The sequence below is a fragment of the Aspergillus udagawae genome (genome assembly GCF_001078395.1).
Source record: "Aspergillus udagawae IFM 46973 DNA, scaffold_2, whole genome shotgun sequence".
Classification (NCBI taxonomy): domain Eukaryota; kingdom Fungi; phylum Ascomycota; class Eurotiomycetes; order Eurotiales; family Aspergillaceae; genus Aspergillus; species Aspergillus udagawae.
In genome coordinates this window covers 3,439,852-3,456,266 of record NW_025091265.1, presented here as the reverse complement: position 1 = coordinate 3,456,266, position 16,415 = coordinate 3,439,852, and the positions used below count along the sequence as shown (strand labels likewise).

General features: G+C 48.8%; 6 protein-coding genes across 6 annotated transcripts; 4 read left to right on the top strand and 2 right to left on the bottom strand.

Moving 5' to 3' along the window:
* Positions 1–704: 704 nt before the first annotated feature.
* On the top strand, positions 705–1,927 carry Aud_003529 (mitochondrial 37S ribosomal protein mS38; the record flags this gene model as incomplete). Its single annotated transcript, XM_043288479.1, has 2 exons — positions 705–1,146; positions 1,242–1,927. 2 exons carry the CDS (start codon positions 705–707, stop codon positions 1,925–1,927), a joined length of 1,128 nt encoding a protein of 375 aa, XP_043144414.1.
* Positions 1,928–2,856: 929 nt separating this feature from the next.
* Positions 2,857–3,794, bottom strand: Aud_003528 (H(+)-transporting V0 sector ATPase subunit c; the record flags this gene model as incomplete). Its single annotated transcript, XM_043288478.1, has 6 exons — positions 2,857–2,921; positions 2,990–3,093; positions 3,166–3,322; positions 3,385–3,514; positions 3,653–3,665; positions 3,778–3,794. The coding sequence occupies 6 exons, from the start codon at positions 3,792–3,794 to the stop codon at positions 2,857–2,859; spliced, it is 486 nt and encodes a 161-aa protein (XP_043144413.1).
* A 373-nt stretch (positions 3,795–4,167) lies between these two features.
* Aud_003527 (uncharacterized protein) lies at positions 4,168–5,816 on the bottom strand (the record flags this gene model as incomplete). Its single annotated transcript, XM_043288477.1, has 2 exons — positions 4,168–5,574; positions 5,625–5,816. The coding sequence occupies 2 exons, from the start codon at positions 5,814–5,816 to the stop codon at positions 4,168–4,170; spliced, it is 1,599 nt and encodes a 532-aa protein (XP_043144412.1).
* A 1,450-nt stretch (positions 5,817–7,266) lies between these two features.
* On the top strand, positions 7,267–7,628 carry Aud_003526 (YqaE/Pmp3 family membrane protein; the record flags this gene model as incomplete). Its single annotated transcript, XM_043288476.1, has 3 exons — positions 7,267–7,283; positions 7,415–7,549; positions 7,607–7,628. 3 exons carry the CDS (start codon positions 7,267–7,269, stop codon positions 7,626–7,628), a joined length of 174 nt encoding a protein of 57 aa, XP_043144411.1.
* A 2,008-nt stretch (positions 7,629–9,636) lies between these two features.
* On the top strand, positions 9,637–11,721 carry Aud_003525 (uncharacterized protein; the record flags this gene model as incomplete). Its single annotated transcript, XM_043288475.1, has 1 exon — positions 9,637–11,721. The coding sequence occupies one exon, from the start codon at positions 9,637–9,639 to the stop codon at positions 11,719–11,721; it is 2,085 nt and encodes a 694-aa protein (XP_043144410.1).
* Positions 11,722–14,152: 2,431 nt separating this feature from the next.
* On the top strand, positions 14,153–15,543 carry Aud_003524 (phosphatidyl synthase; the record flags this gene model as incomplete). Its single annotated transcript, XM_043288474.1, has 2 exons — positions 14,153–14,526; positions 14,586–15,543. 2 exons carry the CDS (start codon positions 14,153–14,155, stop codon positions 15,541–15,543), a joined length of 1,332 nt encoding a protein of 443 aa, XP_043144409.1.
* Between the last annotated feature and the right edge of the window lie 872 nt (positions 15,544–16,415).

Below are 16,415 nucleotides of genomic sequence, written 5' to 3'. Positions count from 1 at the left end.
ATCTGGATTTTCACCTCTTACATAACCATGTTTTGTATATCCTATCCTGTATATCTTATACCTGCTCATCTCACCTTCCGTTCTTTGAAGCGATCAACCGAAAGATTGTGGACTCTTCGCTCCGTTGCCATGCTACATTGCATGAAAGCTCATGCAGCGTGATATCCCATATCTGCTCATTTCAGCGATGGTATTAATGTCTATATGCTGCTGGGTGATACCCATACTCTATTTTGATGTTCCTTTCACTCCTTATTGGTGTTGGATACCTAATCATTATTACTTTTATAACTGTTCCTGTTCATAGTTCCTGTATATTTCTTGTCTTTGTCATTTCTCCTCTATAGATTGCTATAGACCCATATCGCGTTGACCAGCATGGCGATCCATCGACCAATAATGCGCAAATCCTTTGCAGGCCCACCTGGATCTTGTAAAAAGTGCAAAATCAATTGGTGTGGTATGGGTATGCGGCTGCCGGGCAGCGCCCTGCTTTTGAGAAGAAATTCTGAATACTATGTCGCTGATGAGGTGACATGTACTGTGAAATGAGATAAAGCACACCTATAGAGAGGTAGTCAATGTCTGTTTCAAAAACTCAATCGAGCGCAGCATGACCGAGTCGCCAAGAGATCATGTGATCATGTGATCATGTGATTATTAATGCCTGAGGCGGGAGTAGCTGACATAATCGCCATTTCCGCATGATCAATTCCGACTTCGAATTCGCCTTCATCTCTCGCCGGCTTCAAGCAAACTCCCTTACCCACTTGCTGGGTTACTTAACTGTGCAAATGTTGCCATCCTCCGTTCGCCGGGCCGTGTGGACGCCCATTGTGCCTATTTCCGGCATCTCTCGAACCTCCAGTCAAGCTCTAGCCTCGTCTTCAAATGGCCTCTTGGGCACCACCGAACATGTTCGTCAGCGCCGATACTCCTCCTCTTCCTCAAAGCCCAGCGATGGTTCAAGGAACATCGATGCCTCTTCTCAGACACCGGCAAAGGGCGTGAACTCTGGGGATAAGCGTGAAGGGAAATCTTCGAAGCGGAGGGGAAAGGATGGCCGGAATGGCTCCAAGTCCAATCAGCATGCTGCTTTCTCGAGATTGCCTAGTGTCCCCTCAACACAACATCTACAGCCACACGGTGAGTATTATACCTGTTATGTGAAGTATCATTTTTATTTTGCATGTCTCTGCGACTGTGATAGCTTTCAAACTGACCTTTCCGTCTTCCGGCAGATGTCCATGTTGCGTCATTTTTCTCCATTCATCGACCTATTTCCGTCTCTACCACTGTACCTCCACCCTCCAGCGCCGAGGCCTTTGATGCCATCTTCACCGCGAAGAAGCCCTCCAAGCCCGACACCGCCGATGTGATTCTTACACTTTCCTCCGCCGTTCATAACATGGAGAACGCGGCGTACAACCTCGGCGAGCAAGAAGACCAGATGAACATCCTCAGTCGGGGCTTCAATGAGGCGGAGGGTCTCGACGGAATGAATATGTCCGAATTGCGAATCTCTATCGAAGAACTCACCAAACGCCTGCGTCCCTTCCAACCCCCGCCACCTCCAGTCCCCTACGACGAGGCCAAGGATGCCAGCGCCGCCGAAGAGACCTCCAGCTTCTCGACTGTTCTGACCATCCACGAGTCCACGTATCCAGACGGCCGCAGGACATACCAAGCCCATGCTTCCCCATTCGTCCCCACGCAGGACCTGGAGGCTCCCGGAGCCGGGGAGAATGATTCTATCATCGACATTCCCCACGGTTCGGAAAACTCGTACATCGAGCGCCTGCGCGACAACAACACCATGCATGCCATCAGCACCAGGAGACGGCGCAAGCTGAAGATGAAGAAGCACAAGTTCAAGAAGCTGCTGCGCAGGACGAGAACTCTGCGACGCAAGCTGGACAAGGCTTAAGGGAGCTTCGCACCACATTAGCTTCTTACATTCACCCCGCGTCTCTCTTCTCTTTCATTGCCTCGTCTTCCCTTGACCAACCACGACCCTGAGAAGTGTTGGACGTGTCTCGACTGACGGGTCTTGATCCCGTTGGCTCGTCAATGCTTTCTCTTCTAAGCTTTTTTGACATAGTTCTTGTGGTATCTCTTTCCTCGATGATGCATAGTATCCAGCATTCTGGTATCAATAGACAATATCATTCCGTATACTATTCTCCGTCCAGAGCCATCATAATGGCAGTATATACTTGACCCTTTGCACTTTAGTATGGTTCGAAATACGCAGCTAACCTCGACGAATGTATCGGTCGTTTTTCATATCACCATTATACGGATTACCATCAGTTCTTAACAAATGCATAGTTGTGATAGCACTAATACTTCGAAAGCTGGAAGAACAGGAATAAGAATGCCAGCCAGCCAACAAGAACATACATGGAAAATAAAGGGGAAAAAAACAAAAAAAAAAATTGAGCATTGCAAGATAATGACCCAGACTAGCTAGGATCAACAACAAACTCGCATAAAGTACAAGTTCACCGCGGATGTTGGCCCTGCGACGTATCTACCAGAGTCTGTGAACCAACCCAAATTCCCTAGTCTACATCTCTCGGCCGCCAACACATCAGCATTATATCTGTTGTCCATTTATAGTTAAAGAGCCCCGGATCCACCTTCCTCGTTCAAGTCAGTTTTCGTACCTTAGTCTGGACAATGGACAGCAGATCCTGCTATCATTTCCGAGACATAAGGACAATTATCTCGTTTCATGGTGTTTGAGCAACCCACAGCCCAGAATGCGATTTGGTACACACAAAGAAGGCGGGGCTAATCTCGCTTGATAGTGATTCGATTCTTCTCATTCGTGAGAGTCGATAGAGTGCTTGTTTAGCACTTGGCGTCGATTCTCGAGCGAGAGTTCATGAGAAGAGCAACAATCAGACCGTACAGACCTGCACAAAGAACAAGCAATGGTTAGAGACATAAAGCTACGAAAGAGTCACATATCACGGCTACTCACCCAAGACTTCAGCGAAAATCAGAATCAGAATCATGCCGACATAAAGTCTGGGTTGCTGGGCCGTTCCGCGGACACCAGCGTCACCGACAATACCGATGGCAAAGCTGCAGGCGAGCAAGGTTAGCTCAGAGCCAAACGGAACAGAATCCAGGAAAGGATATCGTGACAGAACATACCCAGCTGCCATACCGGCGAGACCGACGGCGAGACCTGCACCCAACTGAATGAACCCTGTGTACAGAGGAATACTCTGACCCAAGTCGTTTGCGATTAAGACGGATACGACCAGTCCATAGATACCAATGATACCAGCCATGACAATAGGAACGATGTCTATGGAAGAGAATCAGTTAATACATCCCATATGTCAAACCGGTACGATGCCGAAAACATACTCTTAACAATCAGGTCGGGCCGGAGGACGGCCATTCCGCAGACACCGACACCAGCCTTGGCAGTTCCATAGGCAGCTCCGAAGCAAGTGAAGACAATGGCGGAAGTGCAGCCGAGAGCACCGAAGAAGGGCTATAAGAGTCAGTATTGACTGTATTTGAAGACGCGAGTGAGATTGCTCCAAGTGCTGGTGAAACAATGACGAAGCTATCCGTGGGGCTACGGAAAAGAGCTCTGGTATCGGTGGCTGTGGAAGAGCAGAATACTCACTGCATAAACTGGGCTATTCAGGTAAAAGCATTAGCACTGAAGATCTGTAGTTGGAGTCCTTGCAGGGGTTGACCGGGATTCGAGCAGTAACTGGTTGAAAAGGAGCAGATGAAGTGATTACGTACCAAAGTTCTGTGGCCATTTTTGAAAGATCAAACCGGTCGGGCTATCAAAAAAGTAACGTATGAAGCTTCAGGGAGACGTAAGTGATCGACAACGGGTATTTAAGAACTGCAGAAGCTATCGTTGCGATGATGCGAAGGCTCTGGATTTCGGGATGGAGTTGGAGGTCAAGGCGAACACGCTGGTTGCTTCGGAGAGGCTCAGCTACCCTTTGCGCTGCCACGTGATTACGGCTTGGCAGATCGACAATAATGGAGGGCCAAGTCAACCAGCTTGAAACCATGAGAAAAGTTTACGATTTTTCTAGGTAACGTTGCGTGAAATTACTAGTAGAGTCCATTGTACACTATATACACCTGTGGGCTCTTACATGTGTTTTGAGTTCAGGAATCTCATGCCAAAGTCATCTCAATTCGACTTCCAGGGATATCACACTTGGTGCTGGTTCCAAGCACACCTCCCTTGGAGCTTGCCTCAATCTTGGGCTGGAAGTAGGTGATTGCTTTCTCTGATAGAGCGCCAAAATAGCGAGGAAGGGCTATCAGATCCATGTGCTCAGTGGCCTCGGTTGCCGGCATATCTGCATCAGAAACCATACCGAACTGATATGAAACGCTCCCTTGAGGTAGCTCTGACAATGTTTGAAGGCCACTGTGCGTCTGGCCTGGCTCAACAGAAACGAAGAATTGAACGTAGTCGCCTGGACTAGCAACTTGTGACAGCGAAGACAAATCGTCCATTGCCATTGTAGGCTGCTCAAAGGGCGGTGGCTCTTGGACCGGGGCCCTGCCATTACCTGGGAATAAGTGATCAAGGACTGACAGCTCCCCGTATTCTCTTCCTTGGAGAAAGCTTATCTCGGGATCCAACGACAGCAGTCCTTGCTTCTTACCCCATCCCCCTCCACCACTCATAACACGGTGAAGTTTGCCACCGGCCTGAATTGATTGGACAAGGCGATCCTGAGTAGAAGTTGCGCTGAGTACAACGTCGGTACCCGGCTTCTCGACCAGGGCCCAAACAGAGACTCTTTGGTCGGCAATGTTGTGTTCTGCAATGTATCGGGGAAGCTCCTTCTCCAGTTCAGATGAAGCTGGCATCGGTTCGTTCGACTTGCCATCAACGTGCTTCGCAACCTGACGGAGAATATTGCCCATGCTAGAAATGACTTTTCTTCTCTGACCGACAGGATATAGCGGAAGTCCACAAGAGCTTTGTAGACTCCTTGCTAAAATCGTTATTGCACAGCTCGACAAGGAGAGTGACTGATCTAAGACATATTTTCTTGCTGAGGAATCGTAAACCCAGCGTGTTCCGAGAAGAGTATTGTCATTACCATTGACAAAAATGGTGTTGGCGAGCCGCAACCCGACCTCATGAACAGGCCTGCGAGTCTGATCAGGTATACCTGGAATACTAGTCTCAATTGAGAACACAAGGGCGGCCTCTTCTGTTCCCATTGTTCTGGCCCGACGGGGGGCCGCAGCTTTTGCGTTTATATCCTTTGCCTGCGCGGTCGTCACTGTCAATCCTTCGGAGTCTGATATGACTCCATCAGAGGTTGTCGGTAGACGTGCATCCGGTATTCTATCGACGACAGCAAGGATAGCGTGGATGGGACTTGGAGACGCCGACGTTGTAGGTATCTGGTAAAGTCTGTTCATCCACCGTTCGAGAAATTGACCGTCGGGATTTATCCACTGAGCGAAAGAGGGAGTGGCGAGTAAGACCGAAACATTTCCTGTTTCTGCTAGCGATGAGGAGGACGGAGGTAAGCTCGAAAGCACATCGTCAGGAGTCTCTTGACTATTTAGCTAGCTGCTCCAAGGAGCGGAGCGAGAGCACTCACGATCTGCTCAGGTGTCTTTGTGAGCCATGTGTAGGCGAAGGGTAAATGATCATGGGCTGCTGTGCTTGTAGTCTGAAACCATCTTCGTGCTGTGCCGTTCTGTAGGCGATATGGGCTTTCCCTTCTTTGCACTCCACAGCATCTGCGAACCTGTTGGAGGGGAATTGACTCGACTGCCCGCTGCGTCGACATTGTGAGCGGGACGAACCCGAGCCTCATCGCCATGAAAGCATCAGTAACGATACTGTATGGACAAGGTTGACCAGTAGATGTCGAAAGACGTTGAACTGGTGAGAAGTGCAGAGTTGATAAACTTGATAATTTCTGTATGCGGAGAACATCTTGCGGAGTTTAAGCTATCTTTACCGAACGCCAAGACATGATACCCTGTAGAGAGGTACCAAGGGTGAGAATGGCAAGGTAGAATTGGCACCTCTATCAGCATTTGGATGTCATTTTCATTCATCTGGAGCATATATATGAGTGCTGATACTACATCCTCCTTCCATCTAGCATCGTGACCTCTTCCCTATTTCCTCTCCAGTTGCCATGCCGAGCGCACCAAGGTCTCGAGAATGAGGCAAAGGGCAAGGTGACTATTGAAGTTACCTGACGAGTGCTCGATTGATGCTGTATAGATAGAGACCATCGATAGAACTGATGGTATTCTAAGACCGAGTTTATGATGTCTTTCTCGCTTCAAGTACATCTGCGAGCCAAGAAAAATCTGCAAATAGACCTCAAACTAAGGATAGTCCTGACGTAGGTCCAGGCAACAGGAAAAAAACCACACTGCCAGTTAGAGATAAGGCACGAGTAATATTTGAATTAAAGAGCGTCATGCGGCTAATTTTCTCAGCCACCTTTGTGATGGAATAAGCATAACATGCAATCAGACGGAGCATCATCGCAAAAGGCGCCCGAGGGATCCCCTTTCTTGTTCTGAGTTCTGACGATATTCTGCTAAGACGTATTTTCCTGGGTCCAGGTTCCGACCCTGAGGGATTGCCAGCCTTACCAGATTAAGGTACCTAATTTGCAGGACTCAAGGAAGGGTTCTAAGTACCGTTCTAGGCAGCGGAATATAAATCGTGAACGACAGCCATCCACCAATCAAGTCAGTCTGTACAGACATGAGCCACAGGTGGGTGGTAAAAGCATGACGTAATGCTCAGCCTGCAAAAGAATGATGTATGTATGGGCTTGGAATGAGGCTATGGGATACTCAACACCCAAATCTTGCGTCGGGAAAAGGGAAAAAGGGTAGCTTCGTATTAAGGTTGTCTCTGACATGGAAGATAACAATTTCAAAGAAAAGGAATTAATTGATAAAAATAAACGGCTATCGATTCCATATGTTGCAAATGTAACGCAAGGCAATGACAAGATTGACTGACGTTAGTGGATTAGTGGAGGTGCCTAGGTAGGTAAGGTACCTTAAGCAAGTCCTGAGGTTGCACTACCCTAGGTGTTGCCGATGATTTAAGAAGCAGCTTCCGCCCTATTCCTTGCCAACCCTTTTCCCCATCGTTACTACCTATTACTGTCTGCCTTTCTGAGATTACTTCTTCATCATCTCATCAAATATCCATCATATTACTTCGATATCTTCCTTTGTCACACTACAGACCACTAAATCGAGATGCCTTTCACTGCTTCGTAAGCTTCCCCCCTTGTTCCCTTGTGGCTTGTCTACGGCCATTGGTGGTACTCGCTCATGAGGAGCGAACTTCAGCACCAAAGAATACCCTGAGGGCGAAGAACATACTAATAATTCTTTCGCTTTACAGTGACATTTGCAAGATCTTGTTTGCGATCATCCTGCCTCCTCTGGGTGTTTTCCTTGAGCGAGGATGTGGTGCTGATCTTCTGATCAACATCTGTCTGACCATCTTGGGTTGGATTCCCGGTATCATTCACGCCTTGTATGTACCCGCCTCTTTTTGTGGTGGCCTAGCCTTCAGAGCTAACCGAGTTCACAGCTACATCATATTCAAGTATTAGCGCACGCTCCATCACTAGCCGATCACATTCATCCCTCTTAAGTCTATCTACCGAAAATCGCAAACAAAAATACATCTCGCTTCTTCATGTCAGCTGTTATGATTATGGACGCGAAAGAGATGCGATCTCCACTGATACACTACGGATGATTAAAGAGCGGTGTCGTCAACATGGTTCCGTGGAGCGCCGGTCGAGATTAGCCGCCTTAGCCCCGCTAGTCTTGGCAGTTGCTGCTCAAATGCTGAGACTTGATCGTGCCATACCACCTTAATTATTGCAATACGGCCCAATGTCTTCTGCTCTATCCTCGTTATGTCCATTACTGCTCTGCGCTATGTTTCTTGTCTTCAACTCGGATGATACCAGTCTCATTTCTCCCAGTGGGCTTCTGCTCTTTGTTTGTTATCAGTGATTTCACGTGATCATGGTAATGACATAATTTATCAACCTACAAATTTTTGTTCAATAACGAGTTTAAACGCACAAGTTGTCTCCAATTTCTTTAAAGACTTTGTAGGTGTTATCTCCCATTCCGTGGACAAATAGCGGAGATGGCAACCACTTCAACTATAAATGTGCAATTGGTCTCACATAATTAGAAAGTAGATTTCTGGCCTTCCTGGTACGAAGCATAAGATAGCGAGTGTCAGGTCAAGGTGCGGCCTAGCATCGCCAATAGATTTGCGCGTCACTGACTATGGAGTATACAGTCAGAAGATCATAATTTCCACTGATTCTTGCCTACGTAGATCTCCCAAAGTCATACTAGAAATCAGGCAACGCCCACTTAACCATCTACATTGATTCCAGGACTCCTTGAGCAGTTGGTTGCTCTTCCAGTCAAGATGCGAGCATTTACCACGTTAAACAATAGCTGCAGTGTCCTCGCTGTCGAACTTATCTACTTGGCTACAGTTCCGTCGATACTTATGCGCCCTTCCTCAAATGACTAGTTCATTTAATCGGAGGCCATAACCGCTGTGATTGGAGTTCAGGAGTGATCCTATTTTTCTGGCAATAACTTGCAAGGTCGCTATGTGGCTAGTATTTGAGCTCAACATAATCAGATCTGCCTGTGGACATTGGCTCAGCAATTCGCGGATGGTTCGATTGCATATCTTCTTCACCGTTGCTGCGAGGTACCTTTCTGACAATCTTACCGTCTAAAAGATCGATTTCGGCGAAAATTCCGATAGTCAAGGGTTTCTAATTCCTTGGGCGTTGGAGGGCTTGTTGAGCGGTGATAATATGAAGCATTTGTGAACGACGGGCCATTGGACTATGGAAGAAAGACGTTACCAAAGAATCAATACATCCTTACTGGACAATATATCGGGGCGCCAAGCTATAACGAGATAAAACTAACCCGAAGAGGAAAATCAGAGGTGCTTTTCATTACAGCGCCAACACGGCGCGTATTCACCAAGTCCCTGAGCTCTACTCCTGTCGAAGCGCCAGCTTTTGCTCGGTCTGTCTCAGCCGTATCCTTCACAGATTAGACATGGCGTCAACAGTGTTTCACTTTTCATCAGAGCGCCTACAGACACTCCGCCTCTCTGTCTTGTTTCACATATTGGGCTTCTGCAATGTGTAGCCAGTCAGCACCATGGCGAAAGAAGGCGACTTTTGCCATTTAACGCCGGAAACAGCGTCAGTAGGATGAGGAGCGAGGTGGACTGTAATGATGGCATCCGTTTTACCCGCCATGCGGGCCTCAATCCTTCTTCTCTCTCTTGTTCCGTTTGCTTAACTTCGATTCTTCAGCGATCAAGCTCATGAACACCAGGCTCTTCTGTGTTTTTGAGTGCTGAGATATTCGAGCATGAAGCTACATCTTTACTCATGATTCCTGGAGTGTTAGTTCCTTTGCAGTGCGACTTTCAAGGTGAGAATGGATATGTCCAGCCGCCCCCATTCTTCAGATCCCTCTTGCAAACCCATATGCTTCGACGAAAATGTTTCGTCAGGATGCCTAAGCGGTCTGACCAGATTTCAGGAATGCTACAACATGCTCCTCGCCTTAGTTCGATGGAGCTTTGTCGCAGCGATTTCGTGCATAACATCATGTGTGGCACATTGCTCCCGTCAATCTCGACGTACGGCGTCCGTGGCATCCTCGCCGCTCGACTCTATCCCAGAATGTGCTTTGAGCTGCGTCAAGTTCTTCATAGAATCGGATTACCCAACGAATGCGTGCGCCGGCCTAGTCCTGGACTGCCTGTGCAGGAGGAATACGAAGAGTGGTTATACATTAGGGGAGGCAGCTTTGCGCTGCAACCTGTCCTTCTGTCCCATGAATGTGACCGAGAGCTCCGATGTCTATAACATCTGTGACTCGGTAGCTGGCGCGGTTCCAAAGACTCATGCTACCATAACAGCCACAGTCATGTCCACGATCCACCCAACAGCAGAGACAACCACAACAACATCACCATCAACATTATTGACGACAGCGACCATAACAATGATCGCAACAGATACGTCAAGTCCCAAGGCTACTACATCGAGTTCTACATCTTCCACACTTGCCGTCTTTGAAAACCCTTTGACAGTAACGCGCAGCGAACAAACGTCCCCAAGCACTACTAGCGCTCAACCAGCATTGTCCAGTTCTCCTGCTACAAGCAGCGGCCTCAATGCCGCTGCAGTAATTGGTGTTTCGGTCACGTCTGGAGTTGCTGGATTCTTCATTCTCGGGGTTATCATATTCTTCTGCTGCAGGAGAGTACGGCGTCAGCATCAGAAAATCAGAGATCGAGATTTCTTCGAGATTGGAGGTGTCATGTCGGAACCTCCAGACTTTGGCTTACCGCTTCCTCGACGTCCAATCCAAGGCCCACCCAATCCTTCTTTTAGTGCAGGAAGCCAGCAATCCAATTCCGAGACTGCGAGGTTAATGTCGCCATTCAAGCCGGCGATCCGAAATCCAGCAGTCATCGTCACAGGCCCTGGTGATTATTATTTTCCATATGATAGTCCAGACAGAATCGGTTTCGCGGTGTCAACGAATTCCGAATTTGACGCTTCCCCAAGTCAGACCTCAGAGCGCACGGTTTCCGATTTATTACCGGATAAGCCAAACATGAACCTGTATCCAAAGCCATTAAGATGGAGCAGCCACAAGTCCTCGAGACACATGAGCAGTGACACATTGTTCGAAGAGGATGCAGTGAGACCTAGAAGTCTTCTTGGGTCTTCGAGCCAAAACAAGGGTTCCATGGGTGGAATAAACGGACACAATCACAGCAAGCAGCATAGGCCAGGAATGGGCTTACCATCGAACCCGCGCGCAATGCTATATGGAATGGGCAACGCGTCGTTATCCAAGAAGAACGTTGTGTATGGAGCGAAGCCGGCCTTCGCCAATACTGGGGAAAGGATTGCGCACTACCAACAAGCAGAAATCTGTAAGGATCCACGCTGGTATACGGAGTTCCAAATGCCGGATCAGCAGGATTACATGGACAGTCAATGGTTAAATCCACGAGCTGGATACGGTCAGAGTGATGGGAAGCAATCAACTCGTGGAGCTGCACGTCGGTCAGTCGAGCTAGGAACGCACGGTGATCTCGTAAAAACCTCAAGAGACGGCTTCGAGACCATCAGCCTCAATGAACGCTCGGAGCTCCGTCGAAAGTCTCGACATTCTGGCGACTTCAAGCCACTCACTCCTGTAAGGGAGGTGATCACACCGTCAGGTAACGCTGGCAAGAACGATGGTGGCGGCTACTTTGGTAGCGGTGCTACTGTGCCGAATCCCAGAATACCCTTCTCTGGGACAGCTCCGCTTGCGCAGGAGATTGTCTCCCGACCTCGGATTGTACGAGGCGATGACATTAAACGAGTGCAGATTCGCAAGGGCAAGCCGCAACCCCAGGGAGTGAGAATCCCATATTTTCCCGAGGACGGCTGGCTAGAGACTCGCGATTCTCAAACTCAGTACTCTGACCACAAGTCCAAGAAACTCCCGGCTGATCCTAACTTTCTCGTGGAGAATATGGCTCCTGCAACGCCGCGGAGGAAACCAGTGTCCTGGGGCCGCAACCTGACACCGGCACGGCGAGGCTCTGACCTGATTCTGCGCGTGGACTAGATGCGCTTTCCCTTTCCCTATTGAACTCAAAAAGGCGTTATGATTGTATCCATTTACTGCATGCATTCCCCATGAGAGGTCTGAAATTTTAGTATATATGCTGATAATACCCTGTAACATATCATCACATCACACATGTTTGCTTGTTGACTGCTTCTTCTCTATCATCATCTTCACGTGTCCGAAATGAAAGAGGGCTAGGCGGCTGGTTCCGTTTTGAGAAAGGGGGGCACCGAATCATGTTCCAGGGACTTCCATGTTCTGAGGAAACGGTTTTCCTTATTCTCCCAGTGTAAGAGGGGAGTATTAGATGTTAGATTGAGAAGCATTAATTCGAAATGGGCTGGATCTCGAGTGACTATCCTCAGACCACAAAAATAGATTAGATAAGTGATGCCTACTCATGCAAAGGTCCTGAGTCGTATAATACCCAGCTACTGACATACACTGTCGAGATTTCCAGAGCTCGACGCAGAGTGATCCTCAACCCTAACACAAAATCATTCACCGAATTTTCATTCGCAGTCAGTCTGCGGTATAGGTTTACCTCGGAATACATCGTCATACAAAAAATCCTAGACAAAGGACGTTAACGGGTGTTGTCCTCGTCCAATCCAGAGGAGCCATCACATGCAAAAGGGGAACTGTGGCTGAGATAAGAAATGTAGGTACGTATATCTATCGCCTAGCTACTCCATACTTGTACCTGAATTTACCAGACGTACTGCTTTGCAGGTATCATATGAGGGCTGTTGTTTGGTTCGGGATGCTCTCTCTCTTCGTCTAGAGCAAGATATCTCAGGTATCACAAGACGAACAATATCAGATACATTCTTGCCTGTACCTATTGGGAGTGTATAAGCGCGTAGAAGTACGGCTCAGTCCGTATGTACTCCGTATCTCGCCTCCCTATCCCAAATACCGTAGATACATCTGGTACTTTGGGGGCGAGCGCGCCCCGCCACCATGACGTCATTGGTTTGGGCGATCTCAAAATACTAAATGTGCTCAGACGAAAAACGATGATGATTAGCTGACTGCGGACGAGGAATAATTAAAATTTCTCACTCAGCCGCTTACCTCGAACTTAATATAGCATGGTCCTTGTTATTTCGGGGGGATGCTGCCAATGGAGGTGTACCTCGCTGCGGACTGATCACTGAAGTGATTGAGTCTGGCGCGACATCATCAGCAAAACAGTACAGACGGAAACGGGATGCAGTGTCACAGCGGGAGGTAGGAGGGAGCATAAAGAATCAATGTGATTAGCTTATCCTAGGGAGGGATATTATTATGGAGTATGCTACGTAGGATCAATATCGGCAGGGATGTGTTTGTTATGCAGGCCGATGCCAATCAGAAGTATCTTTGTTTGAAGTCATTTAGCCACTTCGGTAATCGTGCTTGGCTTACGAGGAGAATGTTGCCTTTTCACTTGATCTCACAGGTCTCTTCTCTGAATAGTGGGCATAATTTAAAGACAAGGATAACATACACTACTCCGTAGAGAGGTACTATAAAGCTCATCCATACAATACTAGGAACGAAACAGTCGCCTACAGTAGTAGAAGCAGAGAGGCTCCACTTGTAACTCTACTGCAGGCCGGCTCACATCTCTCCGTTGATTGCGACAAATCCGTTATCCATATACGAGGTATATTTGAAATGAATCAGATCTCCGACTCAATCCAGATGAATAATAATGGGTGAGTCCGAACCTAGGTAGTCGTCTCCTGACTAACTCCACCTAGAAATGAAGGTTGAGCTCAAGGACGGTTGCCAATTATCTTTCTACCCGGCCGTTTCGGATGGCGCAGAAATAAAGGCAAACTCTGGGACCCAGTGGAGACTGTCATCCTCGAGTATGGGCGACAATGCATTGCAACAACAAATAATAATGCTCATGCTTCACCGTGATTGCACCAGATCGATTGAGCCATCCATCCATGGTGGATAACGGAACCACGGTCTGCCTCATCGGTGTCCGCTTGGGTTCTGATCTAAAGCGTCTGTCCTCCACTCTGCCTCCCTCGACGCTTCTATATTAATGGCCTTGATGTCCATCTTCGCCTCGTTGCTCCATCATTTTCTCCCCATCCCCACACCTACTATCACCGATCTTGGTCACCCTCTTTCCTACATCTGTATCACTGGTGTCAAGTCGGATACTGCTCCGCTTATCCCCACAGTCTCGTCTCCGCACGGCGGAATCAGGCGTTGTATAGTTCCCTTCACTCTCCATTCATTTTTAAAATCGTCTCCAGTTTCAATTACTTGGGAGGAGATTCCCTTGGTGATCAGTCTCATCATCCACCACCCCTCAGTCCCCCTGTGCTGCAGTGTAGTTGACTCCCTACTCCCACCAATCCATCATCGCCACCCGCTCTGATCCCTACCACATTCCCACAATTTCCTCAAGACCCGTCTCAAAATGGCTACGACCCACGGCTTCGGCTCCCAGAGGGTGCGCCGGCTTTCTAGCATTGATGCAACTCGGGCCGACCTGTATGGCGGACCCAACGTCGTCGTGCCCCCGAAGCATCTGATGGCCTCTAGCCAGGCCCACGACATGGCCACTGAGATGGCAATGGCCAAGCATCACCTGGATGAAGAAGTTTCCTCGGAAGAAGAGCCTCCTCTTGTCGCCTCGCCTGTCGCCGAGGCCACCCGTAATCTCACGGCAGCTGATGAATTCGCTCTGGCCTTCGACATCGATGGCGTCCTCATCAGAGGCGGTCAAGCTATCCCCGAGGCTGTTGATGCGTTGAAGTACATCAACGGTCAGAATCCGTATGGTGTCAAGATGTACGTCTTTTCTCCCGATAAGCCTTCAACGCAAACATAGTTTACTAACTCGATATCAGTCCCTACATCTTCGTAACGAATGGTGGAGGCAAGACCGAAGAGGAACGGTGTCTGGACCTCAGCCGGCAACTCGAATTGGAGGTCTCACCCGGCCAATTCATCTGTGGACACACCCCAATGCGGGAGATGGCGGAGAAATACCACACAGTCCTTGTGGTCGGCGGCGAGGGTGAGAAGTGCCGGATCGTAGCCGAAGGTTACGGCTTCAAGGACGTCATCACCCCAGGCGATATCATCAAGACAAGACAGGACACAACACCATTCCGAAAACTGACTGAAGAAGAGTACAACAACTCACGCGTCCGCGACTTCAGCAAGACGCCCATCGAGGCCATCTTCGTTTTCGCCGACAGCCGGGACTGGGCCGGGGACCAGCAGATCATCCTCGACGTCCTCATGTCGAAGAACGGATACCTAGGCACCCGCTCAGAGACATTCGATGAAGGTCCCCCGATCTTCTTTTCCCACAACGACGTCGTCTGGTCCACCTCCCACGAGCACGTCCGCATCGGCATGGGTGCTCTCAGGGCCTCGCTTGAGGCCCTCTACAAGGCCGTCACTGGGAAGGAGCTGAGCACCGTCGCATTCGGCAAGCCCCAGCTCGGCACGTACGAGTTCGCGACCCGCCTCCTCCGCCAATGGCGCAAGGACACCCACGGCATCAACAAGCCGCCTTCCACCGTCTATTTCGTCGGAGACACCCCCGAGTCCGACATCCGCGGCACCAACGACTACGACCGCATCAGCGACTGTAACTGGTTCTCCATCCTTGTCAAGACGGGCGTGTACCAGGAAGGGACCATCCCGCGGTATCCGCCCAAGAAGATCTGTGCTAATGTGCTCGAGGCCGTCAAGTTCGTCATGAACCGCGAGATGTCGAAGCAGCTCGATGAGTCTGCCATTATCGAGGATGATGTGGATTCCGGCATTGACTCGGAGTCGGCCGCCACGCACTAGTCCTGTGACCCCGACTCATCTCCTTAATTTCGCCTTCCCCCTTGAATTTGCATGGTCTATACCTCATACTCCAGATATTTCTATGAATCCGCCATCATCATTCCACTATCTTACATCCGACACATGCCTCATCGTATTCTGCCTATCGCTCATTTTGATTCCCAGATGCAACTCGGCTATTATGTTTCAGACTGTTCTGCTTTTTCGGGGGCATTTCATCACAATATAGATTCCCATTGGTTCCGGTTTTGATCTAGTTACGACTTAAGGTTTTATAAATTGCATGGATCAGATTATCTCGAATATCTTCAAATCTATCATTAAATGCGTATATATCCGGATACTACAGCCACTCAGTCTCACTCTATAAAATCACTATTAAACAACCAGATCGTAAGCAGACGAGACAGGACTTGGAACGTAGGAATTCACAACCCATGTAATTCAGCCACGTCATTGGCGGCTACACAAGGCTGAAGCTAAGCGGACCTAAAAAGCGCCATCTATGGAATCATGCAGCCACAATGGACAGGGGCGTAACGGAAAGTACACAAACGGCAACTCCGAAATCATAAAGTTAGTATCATCCCTGATATGCATATCAGTTTCAATTCCGAGGAAGAAAGTCAGGATGTGGAGGTGAGACCGTGTATCACGGGGATGGTGGGTTGCACCAACAGCCAAGAAATGCAAGAAGACTAGAATGGAACTTAAGTCCTCACTGCCCCTTAATTTGATGAACCATTAATGATTGCAGGGAATGGTCGTGGGGGATGGAGACAGAGTCATGGCATATTCCAATGATTCCATGGGGTGTTCCACTTTCGGCCCACTTAATCCCGCACACATCAATCCCCGCGTTTCAGTGTGGG